We start from the raw sequence: 17,694 nt of genomic DNA, 5'->3' as shown, positions 1-17,694 counted from the left end.
CGCGTGTGTGCATGCGTGTGTGTGCGGGCGTGCGTGTGTGTGCGGGCGTGTGTGCGCGTGCGTGCATGTGGGTGCGTGTGTGTACGTGCGTGTGCGTGCATGTGTGGGCGTGCGTGTGTGCGCGTGCGTGCATGTGGGTGCGTGTGTGTACGTGCGTGTGCGTGCGCGTGTGTGCGTGCGTGTGTGTGCGGGCGTGCGTGTGTGTGCGGGCGTGTGTGCGCGTGCGTGCATGTGTGTGCGTGCATGTGGGTGCGTGTGTGTACGTGCGTGTGCGTGCATGTGTGGGCGTGCGTGTGTGCGCGTGCGTGCACAAATGATGGCCGAACGGCTGACCTCTCTCCTTTCCGCCAGGGCTTGGCGGCTGCCTTCGCCGCGTTGCGCTCCACACCTCCGCAGCCTGGTACCCACCTTCGCCCGTCCACACCTCCCCGGTTGCACATTTAGCTTCTCTTCTGCCCTCAATATGAACCCTTCCTCTGCCTCCAGTTCCCGGTACGAGCTAAAATGTGTTTTTTTCCAATATGATTTAACAGCTCGAGCCTACGTCCTCCCCTTCCTGAGCCCTACAACGCCGCACATTCGAAACTAATTAAAAAGATTTGCGCCCGCAATTCCTAACTGAGAAGCCAGCAGCATGTGTCCTTGAACCTGTAGCTGAGAAGCATGTTGCACGTTGCATTCCTTTTACCCAGGGATGTGCCTGGAGCCAATATTCTCATCTCTTTTCAGCTCAGCCACAGCACCCTGGCAGCTTTGAGACGGGCAACAGCACGGGTACCAGGAAAACCAAAGCGCTACAACCGCGGGCGGGTGGATTCTTTTGGTTTCTAGGAACAGAGACCCGCCGGAGCTGCCTGGCCTACGTGAAAAGGGGACGCTATCACGTGATTCTGCAGGTGTGGTGCCCATGCGCGGTGACAGAGGTGCCTTGGGAACTCCTCACTCTTCCGCTTACCGTGCTCTTCTTCACCTAATCTACCTGGGGGCTGGGACGGCAAAGGCCTGCTGTGGTCCCAAGTCCAGCCCCTCAGGCCAGGACTTGAATTGTGAAAAAATTCTACCACAACCAAAGCCTGGCCAAGGCGAAGAGGGTGGGAGTGGGTAGGGGTGAGGTGGTGGGCACAAAAAGATCAAAGCACTCGCAAAGACCTCTTCTCAGCCTCCAGCCACCCTCTCATCTCTGACAGTTTCACACTGGGTTGTGTTGTGAGCAATCTAGAACTTCAAGTTGCACTGGACTACCACGTCCTTGGGTACAAAAGACTTCTGCACCCATGGCCGCCAGGCCGTGTGTGTGTGTGTGTGTGTGTGTGTGTGTGTGTGTGTGCAGGCGATGGATGGTTATTCACACTTCTGTCTCTAGCAACGTTAGCATTACAAAGCACTTCCCCAGTAAAAGGTCCTGTTCTGGAAGATCCTATATCAGCTGCAAAAAACAGGGAAACTCCCTAAGAATGTTCAGAAAAAAAAGTTACTCCCTGGAGGCTAAGGATTGAGCTTGGCTGACAGAGGGCTTCCCTAACACAGGAGGGTTCCATGCCCAGCAAACACTACAGACCGCCTGTGGTGGAACCCGTCCTTGCTCTGAGGCAGTGGAGGCAGGGTCCGAGGCCAAGGTCATTATATACTAGGTCCCACCTAGCAGGCAAGCTTGAGGTAAGGCCTGCCCACATAAGGCCCTGTCTTTAAAAAAACGAAACTATACAAATAGACATACTTTGGAGGTTGGGGTCCTTGCTGTTTGTTGAGACAAGGTCTTACTGTGTAGCCTTACTTGGTCTGGAACTCCAAATGTAGAGCAAGCTGGCCTTGAATTTATCAGCCTGCCTTTCCCTCCCCAGTGTTGGGATTAAAGGTGTGTCCTCCCATACCCAGCTGGGGTAATTTTTATAGGTAATTATGGTGAGGCACGCCATTAATCCCAGCACTTGAGAGTCTGAGGCCAGGCTGGTCCACACAGGGAGTTCCAGGCCAGCTAAGGCCACCTAGTAAGAACATGTCTTAAAAAAGAAGTTACCTTGCCGGCAAGCAACCCTAAAGCCGGTGCCAGGCCCAGTGGCCCATTCCTGCACAGCACAGCACAGGGGCTGAAGCAGGCAGATGCTGGGTTCCAGGCTCAGAGCTACAAGCACAAGGCTAATAGGAAATCCAAAGCACGGCTCCAGCTCTCACCTTTCCACACTGCCACACTCCAACCCTGCCTTACCCAAGTGCTTCCCACATGTTGCCATGTGTTCCCACGTGTTCCCATGCCCCCCAGGGCTTGGAGCCAGCTGCTGAAAGAGGCCGTTTTCTCTCTGCATGTCTGTTTGCAGAGTGAAGAAACTGTGAAGAATGCCCTCACCGGCGAACTTCCCCGGGGTGAAATGACACCCCCTGTCTGCTTGAACCCTCATGGACAAGGGGGGGAGGGGGCTGGTGCTGCCGTTAATTGGCTCCCAGCAATCAAGACCTCAAGGAAGAGAAAGTGTACAATGGGGCAGAGTGGGGGTCGCTGGAGTGGAAGGGAAGCAGTCAGCAGGGGCTACCCACTCTCCCGCCCGCCGGAGCAGGCTTTTCTCCAGACCTTTGTCTCTTATTTCACCCTCAGACCTGCCACTCAGTCACTAAATCCGGTAGATCCGCCCACCGGAACCTGGTTTCTATCTCCCCTCTTCCCCTTTTGATTTATTCTAATTAGTAGCAGAGCTGGCTCCCTGCCTGGCGTGTTCACTGCTAAATCAAGATTTTGAACACATGAAACTTTAAGGTGACAGAGGACACTAATAAACAAAGGCCGTTATAGCGTGCAGGCCCCGAGGCTAAGATCTGCCTGCAAAAGCCAGCTCACAAGAGATGAAAACTGGGGAATAGTACCGTTAAACTTCGTGTTGCCTTTTTAAAAGAATACTTCATGCATTGAGTTTTGAGAACTGAGTAGAAATTTCCAAGGGGAAACAATGAGTTCGGTGCTGGGAGTTTGGGGGTAGGGAGTCGTGATCAAAAAAGGACAAGAAGAATTAGTGGACGAGACATCTTCCTCTTAGTTTCTTTGGCCCTGAGAATCTTCTGCTCTGCATAAGTTGAACTGTCTTTTTCCCTGTCTAGGGCTTTTATGTGCAAGGTCCTTCTTACACCCAGAGTGCCTAGAGCTGAGTGCTGAGCTCAGACGTGACAGATTGCCATCACCTTTGGGGCCACACGGTCCTGACAGAGAGACTAGCCAGGTGGCCCGGTGCTTAGAAAGCTGTCAGACATTATTCAGTGCAATAAAGAACACATCAGGCAAGTCCTTGGCATACTGCGCCGGGGAAACCCTGTTTAGAATTCGCTAATTGGGAGTCTGTGATAATTTGCGGAAGGGCTGGCTGAAGTTAACCTTTGTTGGGGAAAAAAAGAGTTCACTGAAGTTCTGCATAATATAAACAAGATTAGATGGGGAAATAATTATCTATTTAAAAGAACCAGTTGTTTTGAAAAGCTTTCTATAGAAGTATCCTTTTACATACAAACAGGGTAATTACGATTTAAACAAAGGCTGGCCTGTTTCTTAGGCTTCTTTGAAATGTCAATTACAAATTACTCTTGTCTGTTCTCCAAAGCAAGGCCCATCCTTGTGTAATGGCCACAGTTGGTTAGCTGGCTGTATTTACAAATAATAAACCTGCAGTTCTTCTAAAGTAATACGACATAATTCACGCTTTCACTAACCTAAACAGTGGGCCCATCCTACAGCACGGCGAAGATTTCCTAATTTCTAGCTTGTGGCAAGTCTGGGGTGCAGGCAGCAAGGATCTCTGACTTGTTGGTGTGGCCCCACACTCCGGAAAAGCTCCAAAGAAAACTTCTGTGCAGCAGTTACCTTCTGTCTTACCTTAACATAGTAACACTTTTCATGCTGCAACTTAGCACATGCGCTTGAGACAGAAACAGTCCTGAGTGTGCTGTTCTGCTACCCTCTATTATTTTTTGATAAATGCTAGTTACAACCACTAAATTGATTTTACTACTGATTACAATGGCCCCACCCTTACCACAAGGGATTGTTTCAAAAGGCTATGGAAACCAGGCACTGAACCTTACTTACTTACCTGAACATGGTTTTTCCTCTGTGTGTGTGTGTGTGTGTGTGTGTGTGGTATGTGTGCCTATGATTAAATTTAATTTACAGTCTTTTTTAAGCATGCACAGACCCTGGTTCTATTGGTAATGCTAAAGAAAAACAAAGTCCACTTGGTACTCTTTGCTGGGTAGTCAAATTTTCTTGTACAAGAGGAGGAGGTGAAGCTGTTTGTTTCATTTATAAATTAGGTACAGTAAGAAATAATTAGCCAGATGGTAGTAGCACACACTTTTACTCCTAGCACTTGGGAGGCAGAGGCAAACAGATCTATGAGTTTGAGGCCAGCCTGGTCTACAGAGTGAATTTCAGGCCATCCAGGGCTACATGGCTAAACCTTTCTCAAAAACAAAACAATAAAAACAGCAATTTATGAAAATACAGGGCTTAGTGTCGTGGGTGACCCTGAAGAGCAAAGACACAGATCAGAGAGATGACCACAAAGGTTAGCTGCTTCCACCTCTCCAGGGAGGAGGGTCGCAGTGTGGATTGCTGCAGTGGCTGGCTGGTTCTCTTGCCTGGCTGGCGGGCTGCCTTCAGGAGCCTCCATGCCTGGCCATAGGCAGGGTCCCTACTCACTACTCTCTCTAAACCAGGTCCTTTCCTCTCCTCTCAGAGCCTCACTGTTCCAGCCCCTACCGCCTCTTTGCTACTCAGCATTCACTCCCAGCTTCCCAAGGCTTCCAGCTCGGCCTTTAGAGGTGTTCCTGCTCTTGTTTTGACTCAAACCAGCTTTCTCACTGACGCTGAGGCAGGTGGAAGCAGTAATGCCCTTCAGCCAAACAGGTGAGGCCCCACCTCCCAGGAAAGAAACCATCCCCTACCAGTGGACTTGGGGAGGGGCATACGTGGAGAAGGGGGAGGAAGGGAACTAGACGGGGGGGGGGGGGGGGATACGAAGTAAATAAAGTGTAATTTAAAAAAAAAAACACTAAAAAAAAAAAAAAAAAAAACTGCTCCTGGGCTAGAGAGATGGCTCAGAGGTTAAGAGCACTATCTGCTCTTCCAGAGGTCCTGAGTTCAATTCCCAGCACACAGCCATCTATAATGGGATCTGATACCGTCTTCTGGCGTGCAGGAGTACATGCAGACATGGCACTCACTCACACACTAAGTAAATAAATAAATATTAAAAAACCTGCTCCTGTTTCTCCTCAGCTGCTTCCTCTTGGCTGTAGCTTTCACTGATAGCCCTCTAGTCTGTATTTGGAGGTTGGTATTTGGTGTACCGAATTTTCACAGCAGAAGCCAGATTTGTGGCAAAGGCCTTTAGTCTCAGCACAGGAGACTGCGGTAGGCAGGTCTCTGAGGCTGCAGAGTGAGACCCAGCTTCAAACAGCAACAAGGAGAGCATAATAGGGCTGGAAAGATGGCTCAGTGGTCAAGCATACTTGTTATTCCTGCAGAAGACAGAGGTTCGATTCCCAACACCCAGGTTCAGGGGATCTGAGGCCCTCTTCGGATCCTTGTGGGCACCAGAATATAACACATACATGCAGGCAAAACACTCATACATGTAAAACAAAATAAACCTGTAAAAAGAACATGGACAAGGGCAGAAGAGATGTTTTAGAGGGCAAAGTCAGTCGCTGCCAAGCCTGACAGCCTGAGTTCAATCCCCAGGACCCACATGGTGGAAGGACAGACCAGATCCCAACAAGCCGTCCTCTGACCTCCACATACATCCCATGGCATGCGCGCACATGCGCGCGCACACACACACACACACACACACACACAAATGTAAAAAAAAATAAAAATTAAAAATTAAATGGCTAACATATTATCATGATGAGGAAATGGTGCTTGTGGTTAGATATGACCCTAGGCCCAGAGCTGACCTTGAATCTGTTTATTTCCCCGTGCTTCAGCTTGGAACGATACCTATCTGGCAGCTCTGTGAAAAACAGTTTTTACAAATGCTTATTTGTGCCTAGAGCAGAGCAAGCATTCTCCAAATGTTCCCCAACTGCAACATTTTATTTGTTACTTAGTTTACTCTGAAGCAGAGCAGAACTGACACAGAATCCCCTGGGAGCCAAATGAGAATTCTGACACAATTGATATTTGTTTTGGGGTTTTGTTTTATTTGTTTTTTGTTTTGTTTTTCAAGACAGGGCTTCTCTGTGTAGACTTGGCTGTCTTGGACTCTTTGTAGACCAGGCTGGCCTCGAACTCACAGAGATCAACCTGCCTCTGCCTCCTGGATGCTGGGATTACAGATGTGTGTACACAGTGCCTGGCTCAATTAATAAATATTAATTTGTTTAAGGTCTTTCTCCTTCCTATTCTATAAACCAATAATTTTCTAGGAATCTTACTGGAAACCCCAGTTACGTCAAAATACATGTCCTGAGCCCCTTGCACAACCCCAGTGGCTCTGGGTTTTATTTTATACATTACAATCCCTTCTTCGGGACCTCAGGGGTCATTCTTTATCAAAAGAGAGAGAGTGTTGGGGAGTTTCTGAGCAGCGAGCGCTTTGCTGAGATGTGCAAGTGTAGCTCTGCTAAACCTACTGGCTCCAGCCAAAGCCTCAGCACGCGATCTGGCACACAGGGACGGAGACCGTCCACCTGGCAATCCACGCTCCCTGCCACTCTTTCCCATTCTCCTGCAGATAACCCCTGCACAAGGCTCTCCTTCACTGAATCCACTTCAGTCAGAGCTTTCTCTGCTTCCTGTACTTCTTTGCCTCAGTTCCGGGTAGGGATTGGTCCTTAGCTGGGCGTCGGTGGTGCCCGCCTTTAATCCCAGCTCTTGGGAGGCACAGGCAGAGGGATCTCTGAGTTCCAGAGTCCCAGGACAGCCAGGGCTGCACAGGGAAACCCTGTCTAGAATAACCACAAATAAAAAGAATTGTGATACTTGATATGGTTGTTACTGAGGTCATTTCTGAAACTTAGCCTGGCTAAGTTTAGTCGCCAAATGGAGGCAAACAGGCAACAGGCTTTGACCACATACATCAGAGAAGACCCCGTTTATCTGGAGTCCCGCCCTGAGACTTTGCATGAAGGCCGTATCCAGCTGCGACTGGTGTGTGCAGCCTTGGCTTCATGAGCAACGCCCTCGAGCACCAGTTCTGCACAGCACTCATCACTGCAGCCCCGACCTTGGTGACCCTGCTTTCTTCTCCAGCACATGGATGTCCTATCCTCTTGGTTTGGGGCAACTCTCCGTAGATATCCTGCCATCTCTGCTTAGTGGGCTAAAAGAAACTTTTATCCACTAATTAACCTAGGTCTAGTCCTGGAAGTTTCTGGCCTCCACACCATCTAACCCAGGCCTAGAACGTTTTCAGCCTCTGAGACTCACTGCTGAAGGAGCTCACCCTCTCTTGTTCTTTCTGAGCTCTGGGCTGGCTGGTTCAGCTCAGCTGTTCTGGCTCACAGTCCTCTCCCAGCTGACTTATTCAATCTGGCTTCTCTCTCGGTCTCTGAATTGCTCTGCTTGGCCTCAAACTAACTCTAGCAATCCTTTCTAATCTTCTAGTTCCTCATTCTCTGGTTCTTTCGGTGTTCACCTGTGTCTAGCTCGTTTTCTCTTCAACCTCTCTCTGTAAAGCTGCCTCCTCTTTCTCATTCTCTGCGCTTGCCCCTTGAATAGCTTCCCTGTCCTCTCTTCTCCTGAGTTGGGTGTATCCTATCTGTCAAATCTGACTGTCACTTTGCCGCCCCTCGGTTAGACATCTTTACAAGCTAACTTTACCATCATAGTTTGGAATTAAAGGTATACACCACCATGCTCGGACCTAAGCTTTTCTTTTTCTGAAACCTTCTCTAGAACAGGCTGGCCTTGAACTCCCTCAGTGCTGGGAGGACAGGCATGTGGCACTTGTGGCAAAGGCCCTCCTTCTCCAAGCCTCACACAGGCTCTCCTAAGTCCTCTTGACGAGGCTTCCACTTTGCTCCTGTTCTGTGACCTGCTGAGTGTGAGTCCTGTTTGATCACGACCACACTTGAGAGCCACGCTAGAGGCCTGGAGTCGCATACCTTTCCACCCAGCACCCAGGCTGCTGTGGCAGGCTGATCTTTGTGAGTCTGAGGCCGGCCTGGTCTTTATAACAAGTTCCAGGCCAGCCAAGCCTACATACTGAAGCCCTTTTTCAAAAAACAGCGTGAGATGAGTGTTTTAACAGTTTCCATGCTATGACTCTCCTCATCCTTCTCCTCTGCTATAAATGGTCTATTCTGCATCTTGTATTCATTTCTATGTAGCTTCTTTAGTGGTTTCTATTGTAATAGCATCAAATAAAATTTTTCTTTCTAGCAAGTGTCAGAAAAAAAAATATTTAACCCTTGCCATAGTCTTGGGACAACAACCAAGGACAGGCCATGCCCTGGCTGCCTTCTAAGTCACACCCATCATAGTCCACGTCCTTCCACTCTTCTTCCTCAGCGGCCCTCAGCGGCCTCCACAAACCAGTCAATCTAGAGAGTCAGCTCAGGTATCAGAACAAATCACCTGGTTCATTGGTCACCTCATTTGTTTAGTCAGATAATCAAAACATATGAATAGATTTAAATCGTTTCTCAACATAAATATATATTTTCAAAGAGTTTTTGTATTTGTATCATAGACATAAACAGAATACATACACCTGGGGTATGGACTATCTGCCCTGGGCTCTTTTGACTTAAAAAAAAAAAAAAAATACCATAAAAACACAGGTCTTCTGTGTTCCCGTGTGGCATGAACAAATCCTCTGCCCTTGTTTTGAGCAGTTAGTTTGTCTGAAACTTGGCCTCTTGGGCTCCAGTTATACTTTTGTTCTTAGTAAATGTCTCTTTGCCTACAACTCTGATTCTCATGTTTTATTCATCTCCTTTTGACCTCAAGAAAGGTAAAGATGGCAAAATCCAAAATTTACTTAATTTTGTATTGATGGCAGGTGTCGAATTCTCCTCTTGAGCCTCTGCCCTCAGGGGGGCTGACTGAGTTGCTTGGTGGGAAGTGACGAGTCAGCCACTCATTGGTTCTCATGGCTTTGCAGTGGAGGCAGGGCCTTTCTCTGATTTGGTAGTTCTCCACATCCCTCTGCCTCGACACTGCTTTTCTCCTCTTACTGCTGGCAGGCGACAGCTGGTGCTCGCTCTCACTCTCCTTCCAGGAAGACGCTCCCGAGTTCGACTCCTCGCTGTCACACTCGGTGGAATCACTGTCCTGCTGGATCGGATTCGCCCGGGAGAACTGGGAATGGCGCCTGGCTCGTCTTTCATCAAGGTAGGCACTGACCAAAGCCATTTCGGAGTCAGTTATTGTGGAAAGGGGGTTCTGCTTTGGCTTCTTTGTGACTCGCAAAGCATCCCAGAATCCGTCTTTACTTAGTCGCTTACAGGAATTGTCTTTGCTTGCTGACCAACAAAACAGATCAACAAGTTAGGCAATAATGGTAAGAAGAGTCATTAACAGATTGCTATTGAAAGGTTAGTGAGGCTGGGAGGTGCTGGCCCATGCCTTTAGGAAGGGCAAGGCAGGTGGATCTCTGAGTTTGAGGCCAGCCTGGTCTACAGAGTGAGTTCCAGGTCAGCTAGAACTACACAGAGAAACCCTGTCTCCAGAACAAACAAAAAGTTAGGTTCTTCAGTCAGACATAGGGTACACGCCTTTAATTCCAGCCGAGTGAGGCAGAGGCCTAGACAAGCAGATCTCTGTGAGCTCAAGGCCAGCTTAATCTAAAAGCTGAGTTCCAGGCCAGATATGGTGACATAGTGAGACCCTATCTAGAATGAATGAATAAAGACATCACCTTGCCACCCAGGCCATCTTGAGACCCACCCTATCTTGAATGAATAAATAAAAACGTCACCTCGCCACCCAGGCCATCTTGAGACCCTATCTTGAATGAATAAATAAAAACGTCACCTCGCCACCCAGGCCATCTTGAGACCCTATCTTGAATGAATAAATAAAAACGTCACCTCGCCACCCAGGCCAGCTCTAATGTGCAGCCACTATTGGGGCCCGCAGTGGCGTACTGGTGGGAACGCAGGGAAACCAGTTAGTGTGCTCTTGTGTGGCCTTGGATGACCTGGACCGACCTTAGATGCTGGCCTCAGACTCACAGAGATCCACCTGCCTCTGCCTCCAGAGTGCCGGGATGAAAGGCACGTGCCACCACCACCTGGCTACTGACTTAGTCTTGAGTGTTGATTGCTGCGGTTCCTGGAAACTGCCAAAACCTTTCAAAACGATAGGGCCATGGCTAACCGGGCCATGGCTAACCGGGCCATGGCTAACCGGGCCACATTACCCAAGAAAGGCTGACGCGTGTGTGGGATCACTACCGGTCAGATCACTGCCTCCAAAGTCACTGGCCAATGCCCACAAACGGCATGTCTAGAGCCGCACCCCACCCCCAGAGACTGGAGAGGTCACATGGATCCTTGACATCGCTTTTGCACTTTTGTAAAGCCTGAATATGGCAGCACATGGGAAGTTATCCAGAGAAGGAGCATCCCCAGGCTGAGCTTTCCTCCTTTGTCTTGAAGTCTCAAAGCCCCAGTGTGTGTACAAAAGAGAGAGGCAGAAAGCCCCTCTTCATGCTCTTTTCTATGCTGACGTTGGCTGTGCCAGCTCAAAAATCCTGATATATTTTTGGAAATTCTGTGAGATGGTTAAGCCATCATTACTAAACAAATTACACAAATTTACAATTAAATCAATCTACCAAAAAAGGTGATAATTACTTAATGCCTGTAATTTTCTAATTATCTTACTATGGTTTATTATGCTGGGTGCTTTCAAAGCTGTTTATCTGGGTTGGGAAGCACTATTGCAGGATGCGCGCTATTGTACATCTGCCTCCAACTCTGTCCCCTTGACAATATGTTGCAGCTCAAAAGCATCACTGAAATGAACATTTACCTGGAAACCAGCAAAAAAAAGTCAGGGCATAGTGTATGGTTTTACTGATTGCCTAGGGCTAAAAAAATGATGTACAATGTGTTTCTAATGTAGATTTCATTAGCATGCCTGCAGCCTACATTGAGAACAACCCAAAATTTAAAAATATTATTCCAGTGTTCTGAAACTATGATTCACTTCAACAAATCAGACGCACAGACAAACTTAACACAATTGGTAGCACATACTTCATTCTTTACAAACTGCGGGACGCATCGATATGTGATAACCACACACACTTGTCTTTTCACAAAGTCTGTGAAGGACAGTGCTGAGACATGACAACATGAGTCTCTGCCTCTGCACAGAGTAGGCAAGGGCCTCTGTGGGTGTGGTGATGCCTTAGGGCCTTGCTCTCCGTGCTCAGCACCCACTTCTGGCCTCAGGGTTTGCTAGCAGGCGCCCGACTCTCACCTTTGCTGCCGGTGGTAGCACTTGTCCCACTGTCCTCGTCCCTTTTGTTCTCCGACATCTGTTTCGGGAACAGAGTGAGATGATCTCAGTCAGCTGTGGCATTAGGGCCCACTCAAGCACCACAGCTCAAGGCCCTTCACTGAGGTCTAACTCTGCTGGTTGGTTGGTTGGTTTTTCAGAGACAGGGTTTCTCTGCGTAGCCCTGGCTAGCCTGGACTCGCTTTGTAGACCAGCCTGGCCTGGAACACACACAGATCTGCCTGCCTCTGCCTCCTGAGTGCTGGGATTACAGGCGTGCGCCACCATGCCTGGCAGGTCAAGCGTGTTAAATGAGTGTATGCTGAATTCCTGTCCTGGTGAACCTACTTCCACCTCAGCTCAGAAGACCATGTCTGACAGCAGAATTTACCCACATGTTTTAACCGGGCAGAGCTGAGCAAAAGTGTAGAGAAAATAATACTCATAGGGTGAGAAGGCTTTCCCCACACTTACATTACAAAGAAACTTCATTTAAAAAACAGGGCCTGGCAAGATGGGCCCATGGGTAAAGATACAAGGTGCCAAGCAAGACAACAAGCTCCATCCCTGGGCCCCACAAGGTAGAAGAAGGGATCTGATTCCCACAAGTTGTCCTCTGACCTCCACATGTGTATTAGTGGACATGTTCATGCTCTGGCACATGTGTGAGCATATACACCATAAGCTAACAAATTAATAAAAACTCAGAACAAGCCAGGTGGTTGGCAGCACTCAGGAGGCAGAGGCAGATGCAGCTCTGTGCGTTCCAGGCTGGCCTGGTCAATATGTGTATCAATACATATTCATTATAGTATAACTACCGTAACATAGAACTTAAATTCAAAAGTAGATAATAGTTAATTGAATTATGGTGTCATAATGTATGAGGAAATGTTTGCTTATTAGGCTAAAATCAAGATGCAAGTTTATGCGTAATAGTATGACCATAAGTTAGCTAAAGACCTACAAAGACTTCAAGGGAGGTATGTAAGAAACATGTATGAAGCAAAAGCTGGCCAATGCCCACAAACGACATTTCTAGTGCCGCACCCCATCCCCAAAGACTGGGTCACATGGATCCTTGACATCACTTTTGCACTTTTGTAAACCCTGAATATGGCAGCAAATGGGAAGTTATCCAGAGAAGGAATGTCTCCAGAAGGAGCTTTCCTCCTTTAAATGATTAAAATGGTAATTTTTGTTCCTTCTTTTTTCAAACTGTCTGTAATTAGAAAATATGATTTGTACAGAAAGTCAAACTTATTTAGACTGAACACCTGAAGGTGTTAAGTTTTAGTTACTTTTGAATTTTTAGCTTTTTGAGACAGGGTCTCATACAGTCCAGCTGACCTGGAACTTACCATGTAGCTCCAAATGACCTTGAACTACCCCTTATCCTCTGTCCCCACCTCCCAAGTGCTGGGATTACAGGTGCTAGTCCACTTGCCACGTTTGGCTAGTTCTAGCAGCAAAAGCTAAGCATCCTGGCTCATTGCCTTTCTGCATCTCCAATAGGGAATTTTGTCATCTATGTTACAGTAATCGTTCTCTGAATATCTTAAGACTGAAGTCCTCTTTAATGAAACATTTTTAAAAATGTGTTAGAACTCTGCACATATTTTAAATTTCACATATATGGAGAGAACTGTTAAAGGAGTGGCCATGTGCAAGCCTGGATGTTAACAGTAGTTGGTGCCATTTGCATACTCCGGAGTGGTGTTTGTTTCCTTTTGTCTACCTTCCTGTAATACTGTGCTCTGAAGTGTGTACTTTCACTGTTGAGGGGAAGGGTGTTTAAAAGTGCTTATTAGGTCTATATCATTTCCACAGAGACCTTCCATAGTGGATGTCAAATCAAAATATAACCACAAAATCAAAAGGGTTTTACATTAAACTCAGCGGAGTCGTTTGAGGTGCGGTTTCCACAAGCATTTCATGAACTGTCCTTTGTGACTCTGGGAAATAGTGACAGTGTTATGCTGCAGGGCGGGGCAGAAGGTGGGGCCATACTTTATCTTTCTTCTCTTCCCCTCAGCAGCACACATCTAACCTCTGTTTCCACATACACAAAACAAAGATTTCAGATTAATATTGTCCAAAAACTAAAACCAGCACTAGCAATCCTAACAGATGCTCAGCAAGCAGGCCACGCAAACAGAGTTTCGTATCTGAAAACAAAGGGGAAGGCATCTTTTTTTTAAGAGTGAGGAGCCCAGAGGTAGGCAGCAGACTGCCTGTTGGAGGATAATTACCACATTCCCCTCCGCTTTTACCACAGCTTTCAGGCTTGTAAATGGAGGCCCGCCGCTCCACAGAGAAAATGAAGTTCAAAGGGGGAGAACATTCTGTCCCTGACTAGCTCCCCTACGGCTCTCAGGTTTCAAATCTGGGACCCTTCAGAAGCAGGCCAACCGTAGCTGCCACAAAGGCACAGAGTGAAAGACAAAACCTCCACGGTAACTGAGGTTTTAATCAGTGCTGGAGAGATTTAGTCAGCATTTCTGACCATGCTTTGAAGTAAACAAATAATGTAGCAGGATCTGGATCCCTCCTGTGATTCTCGCTGACCATGTGGAACACTGCACATGTCACTTAAACTCCTGGGCCTTATCAACCAAAGGGGGAAAGGTAGGTGGATGTTTTGCCTGCCCATGGACACAGGCTGGACCACAGGCCTGCCTGCAGTCCTGGAAGCACATAGCTCTCCAACTCCAAACTGCTGGTGTAAGCAAGGAGACAAAAGAATAGCTCAGACCTCTTAGAGAGTTTTTGTGATGAAATTGCCAGTGATCAATTTTGATTTTTTATATTAATTTTCTAAAGTAGTTTTTCTTGCCAGGCCAAATTCAATATACTTAGCTAGGGAGTCTAAAATACATATAAGCTATCACTATTCTAATTCTCCTTCTGGCAGAGTAGTTACCTTAAGAAGCATTTAAACTTCAGATAAAACTTGGATTGGAGGCAGTAGGGGGAAGAAGTTTGTTTTTTTTTTTTTAATTATTATTATTATAATGGAATCTACCTGGCATCGAAATATCAAGCCTTCTCTTCTCCATCCAGAGCTGATGTAGCACAATCTAGCTGGCCACTGAGCAGTGGGCTCTGGCTGTAATGCTAAATGATGGTAGCTTGATGAATCACCAGCCCAGGATTAATGGCCAGAGGAGACTCTGTGTCAGCAATTTATAAGAGGTTGGTTGCTCATAATATGTTGAGGGCCACAGCCTTAATAAAGTAGGCTATGCCATTCCTAAGCTTCTAGCATTTTCTTTTACTAACTGGCAACTTTCCTAAGTGCTGGCTTTAGCTCTCTTTAGCTTAGTTCTGTATCTTAGGTCCCAAATCCTACATGGTGTCCTATCAATATGACAAACATCTATACCTTTAATTACAGAATTACATGGGTATAAGAGGGATTTAAAAGTCATTAATTAGTAGAGAGATTTATCTCTGGCATTACATAGCATATTGTCAAAATGCAAACAACCTAAATTTTCAACTACAGAATTTTTATGGTACAACCACAAGACAGAAAATTTATACAATAAAAAGTACTGTTGAGTGACTATAACATGGGGAAATGTTTATAAAATATTAGGTTTAAAAGTCAGGATATGACAATACATACAATATAAATTTGACCATGCAAAGGCAAAGATAAATATACTTAAAAAAAAGCAGGAAAAAAAAAAACGTAAAAGGAAATTTTCCACAAATTTAAAGTGTTTCTCTCTATGATTGAGTAGAATGCTTTTACTGTTCTTTATTGTTATCATACATTTATCCCTTTCAATATCTTTAGATTCTCTAGCGTGAGACAACATACATCATGTTTGTTTTGTTTTTCAAGACAGGGTTTCTCTGTGTAGCCCTGGCTGTCCTAGACTCACTTTGTAGACCAGGCTGTCCTTGAACTCACAGAGATCTGTCTTCCTCTGCTTCCCCAGGGCTGGGATTACAGGAGAGCACCACCACTGCTCCTAGAGATTGCATCATTTTCTAAACAAAATAAAAACCTTTTAAAGAAAGTACTTAGATCAAACTACAGACAATGTAGTTGATTTAAAGTGAGGGTTCCCTACAGTGTAGTTGGTGAAAAGCCTCCCAATGACGTGATTTAAAGTGAGGATTCCCTACCCAGACAGAAGCCCGAGACAGCAGCATGAGGATAAGTATGATGATGAAATACCAAAGCAGGAAACTTCCTATTGTCCCACAAGAGTCCTCCTTCCGGCACTCAGCATCCTGACCTGGAATGGGAAAACTGAGAGGTAGAGGAGGAGGATTCACCTCCCAAAATAAAGACAGAAGGTCTCCCATGATAGCTTTTTGCTTAGAAAATAAAACATGCTCAAGAGGATGAAGGTGACTGGGACCGATTTCCCTCCATGACCTATGACGACTTCCCTGGCAACCAATTATGACATACATGTAAGCTTCTGCTGCAGGAACTGATAAATCCTCTTGGATGTCTGAGGGGCAGATTTACCTATCCAAAGGACATCGGAACTTTGTACAGCTTCTCAATATACTTTTTTTTCTGCTCAGTTGTTGAAACTTACATATACGATGTTTTCATCTCTCTAAGTGTTGAAGGTATTAGTTTTCATCACTCTTTTTTAAGTGTGTACCGTACCACTGTAAATGAACAGGCTGCACTGTGTATATTTCCCATCTTGTCTTTGGAGATAAGGCCAGAACAGGGTAGTGACAAGAGAGTGAGACGGCTCAGTAGGTAAAGAAAGGCCTTTAGTGCTAAGACTTGTACCTGAATTCTACCCCTAGGACCCCATAGTGGAAGAATACTGACTTCTCGAGCTGTACTCTAACCTCCACATGGCACCCACACAGCACTGTCACTGTCTCTAAGAAGCATCCCATGTTCTGGGATACTTGGTTATGATAACTCTTAATAATAATAGCAATCGTCTACCAAGTTTAGTCTGGCAAGTATTTTTATGCCTGGGAAAAACAGACTAAGTAGCTTATAGGTTACATTAGGAGGCGGAAACAGAGACTCCTGTTAAGACCTGCACTGTCAGTGTGCTGCTACACACCTTTAATGCTAGCATTCAGCAGTCAGAGGCAGGTGGATCTGAGTTCAAGGCCAGCCTGGTGTACAGAGTGAGTTCCAGGACAGCCAGGGCTACACGGAGACACCCTGTGTAGCCTGTCTCAAAAAACAACAACAAAAGACCTCCATGAAAGCTCTGGTTTCTTTTTAGATAGACTTACATGTGGAGAGTGAGAACGTGGTATTTTAGCTTGACTGTATGCACACCAGCTCCCTGAACCAGTTCTCTCTGAACATTTTCAAGTTACATTCATCTCTGAATATATCTAAATATTGTGTTAAGACAACATAAACATTAAAAAAATAGCTCTTTAAGAACATACAGTAGCCTGCCAGTTTTCATATGCAATACTACAATGAAACTTCATTTTCTTTTGTTTAATTTTGATTTTTATTTACATTTTTGAGACAGTGTCACCATGTAGCCCTGGCTGGCCTTGGAACTCCAAAGATCCTCATGCCTTTGAGTGTGGGATTAAAGGCATGAACCTCCATGCCTGGCTGGGTACATTCATCTCACTGGCCAGCGTCACCCCTCCCAAAAAGCTCTTTAGCGCTGAGACTACAGTGGCCAGGCCTCTCCTGCCTCCCTCTCCGCTTCACCTGTAGGACACAGACAGCTAGCAACAACCAGGAAGTTAGGAGGTCCTATCCCGCACCCCGCACCCGGGATACACTGTAGGAACTCGCACTAACTACCAAAAGCAAACTCACCTCCCCGTGAACCTTTTCTCAGTTCTCAAAGAACATTCAGGGCAAAGGTAGGCTTTGTTTTTAACCTCAAAAACACTAATACCTTCAATAGAACCTTCCAGTTTTTCTTCCTACTGCTGTGTCCTCATAGGTGGGTATTTGGAAATTTACACTGGGTCAGGCCAATTGGGGAAAAAAACGTTTCAAAACAGGAAAAACGCTTTGTCATTGCTGAGTGTGCCTAGGCACTGATATCAGGCATGCTCGCATCCTACCAATTAGCCATCCCGCTAAACACGGTCTGCTCACAAGTGTGAGCTGCCGGGGGTCCTAAATAAAGCCACAACTAATAATATTCAAATTTCGGCTTGTTACAGTCATAACTTTTTACTAACGGCTCAGAACCTGGTCTGAATTTTGCAGCGCAGCTTTCTCCCTGCAGCTAAGTAGAAGCGACAGAGCCGAGGGCGTTGCCCTGGCAACGCTC

At 46.4% G+C, this 17,694-nt stretch overlaps 1 protein-coding gene across 1 annotated transcript; it reads right to left on the bottom strand.

Annotated features, from left to right (window-relative positions):
* Positions 1–8,577: 8,577 nt before the first annotated feature.
* Positions 8,578–17,654, bottom strand: Ssmem1 (serine rich single-pass membrane protein 1). Its single transcript, XM_021641315.2, is given in 5 exon segments — positions 8,578–9,028; positions 9,030–9,453; positions 11,420–11,477; positions 15,578–15,690; positions 17,229–17,654. Coding segments are annotated over 4 exon segments (624 nt in total). The 5' UTR covers positions 15,605–15,690; positions 17,229–17,654; the 3' UTR covers positions 8,578–8,913.
* Positions 17,655–17,694: the final 40 nt, after the last annotated feature.

This window comes from Meriones unguiculatus, chromosome 21, assembly GCF_030254825.1.
Source record: "Meriones unguiculatus strain TT.TT164.6M chromosome 21, Bangor_MerUng_6.1, whole genome shotgun sequence".
NCBI lineage: Eukaryota > Metazoa > Chordata > Mammalia > Rodentia > Muridae > Meriones > Meriones unguiculatus.
This window is presented reverse-complemented; position numbering and strand designations above follow the sequence as displayed.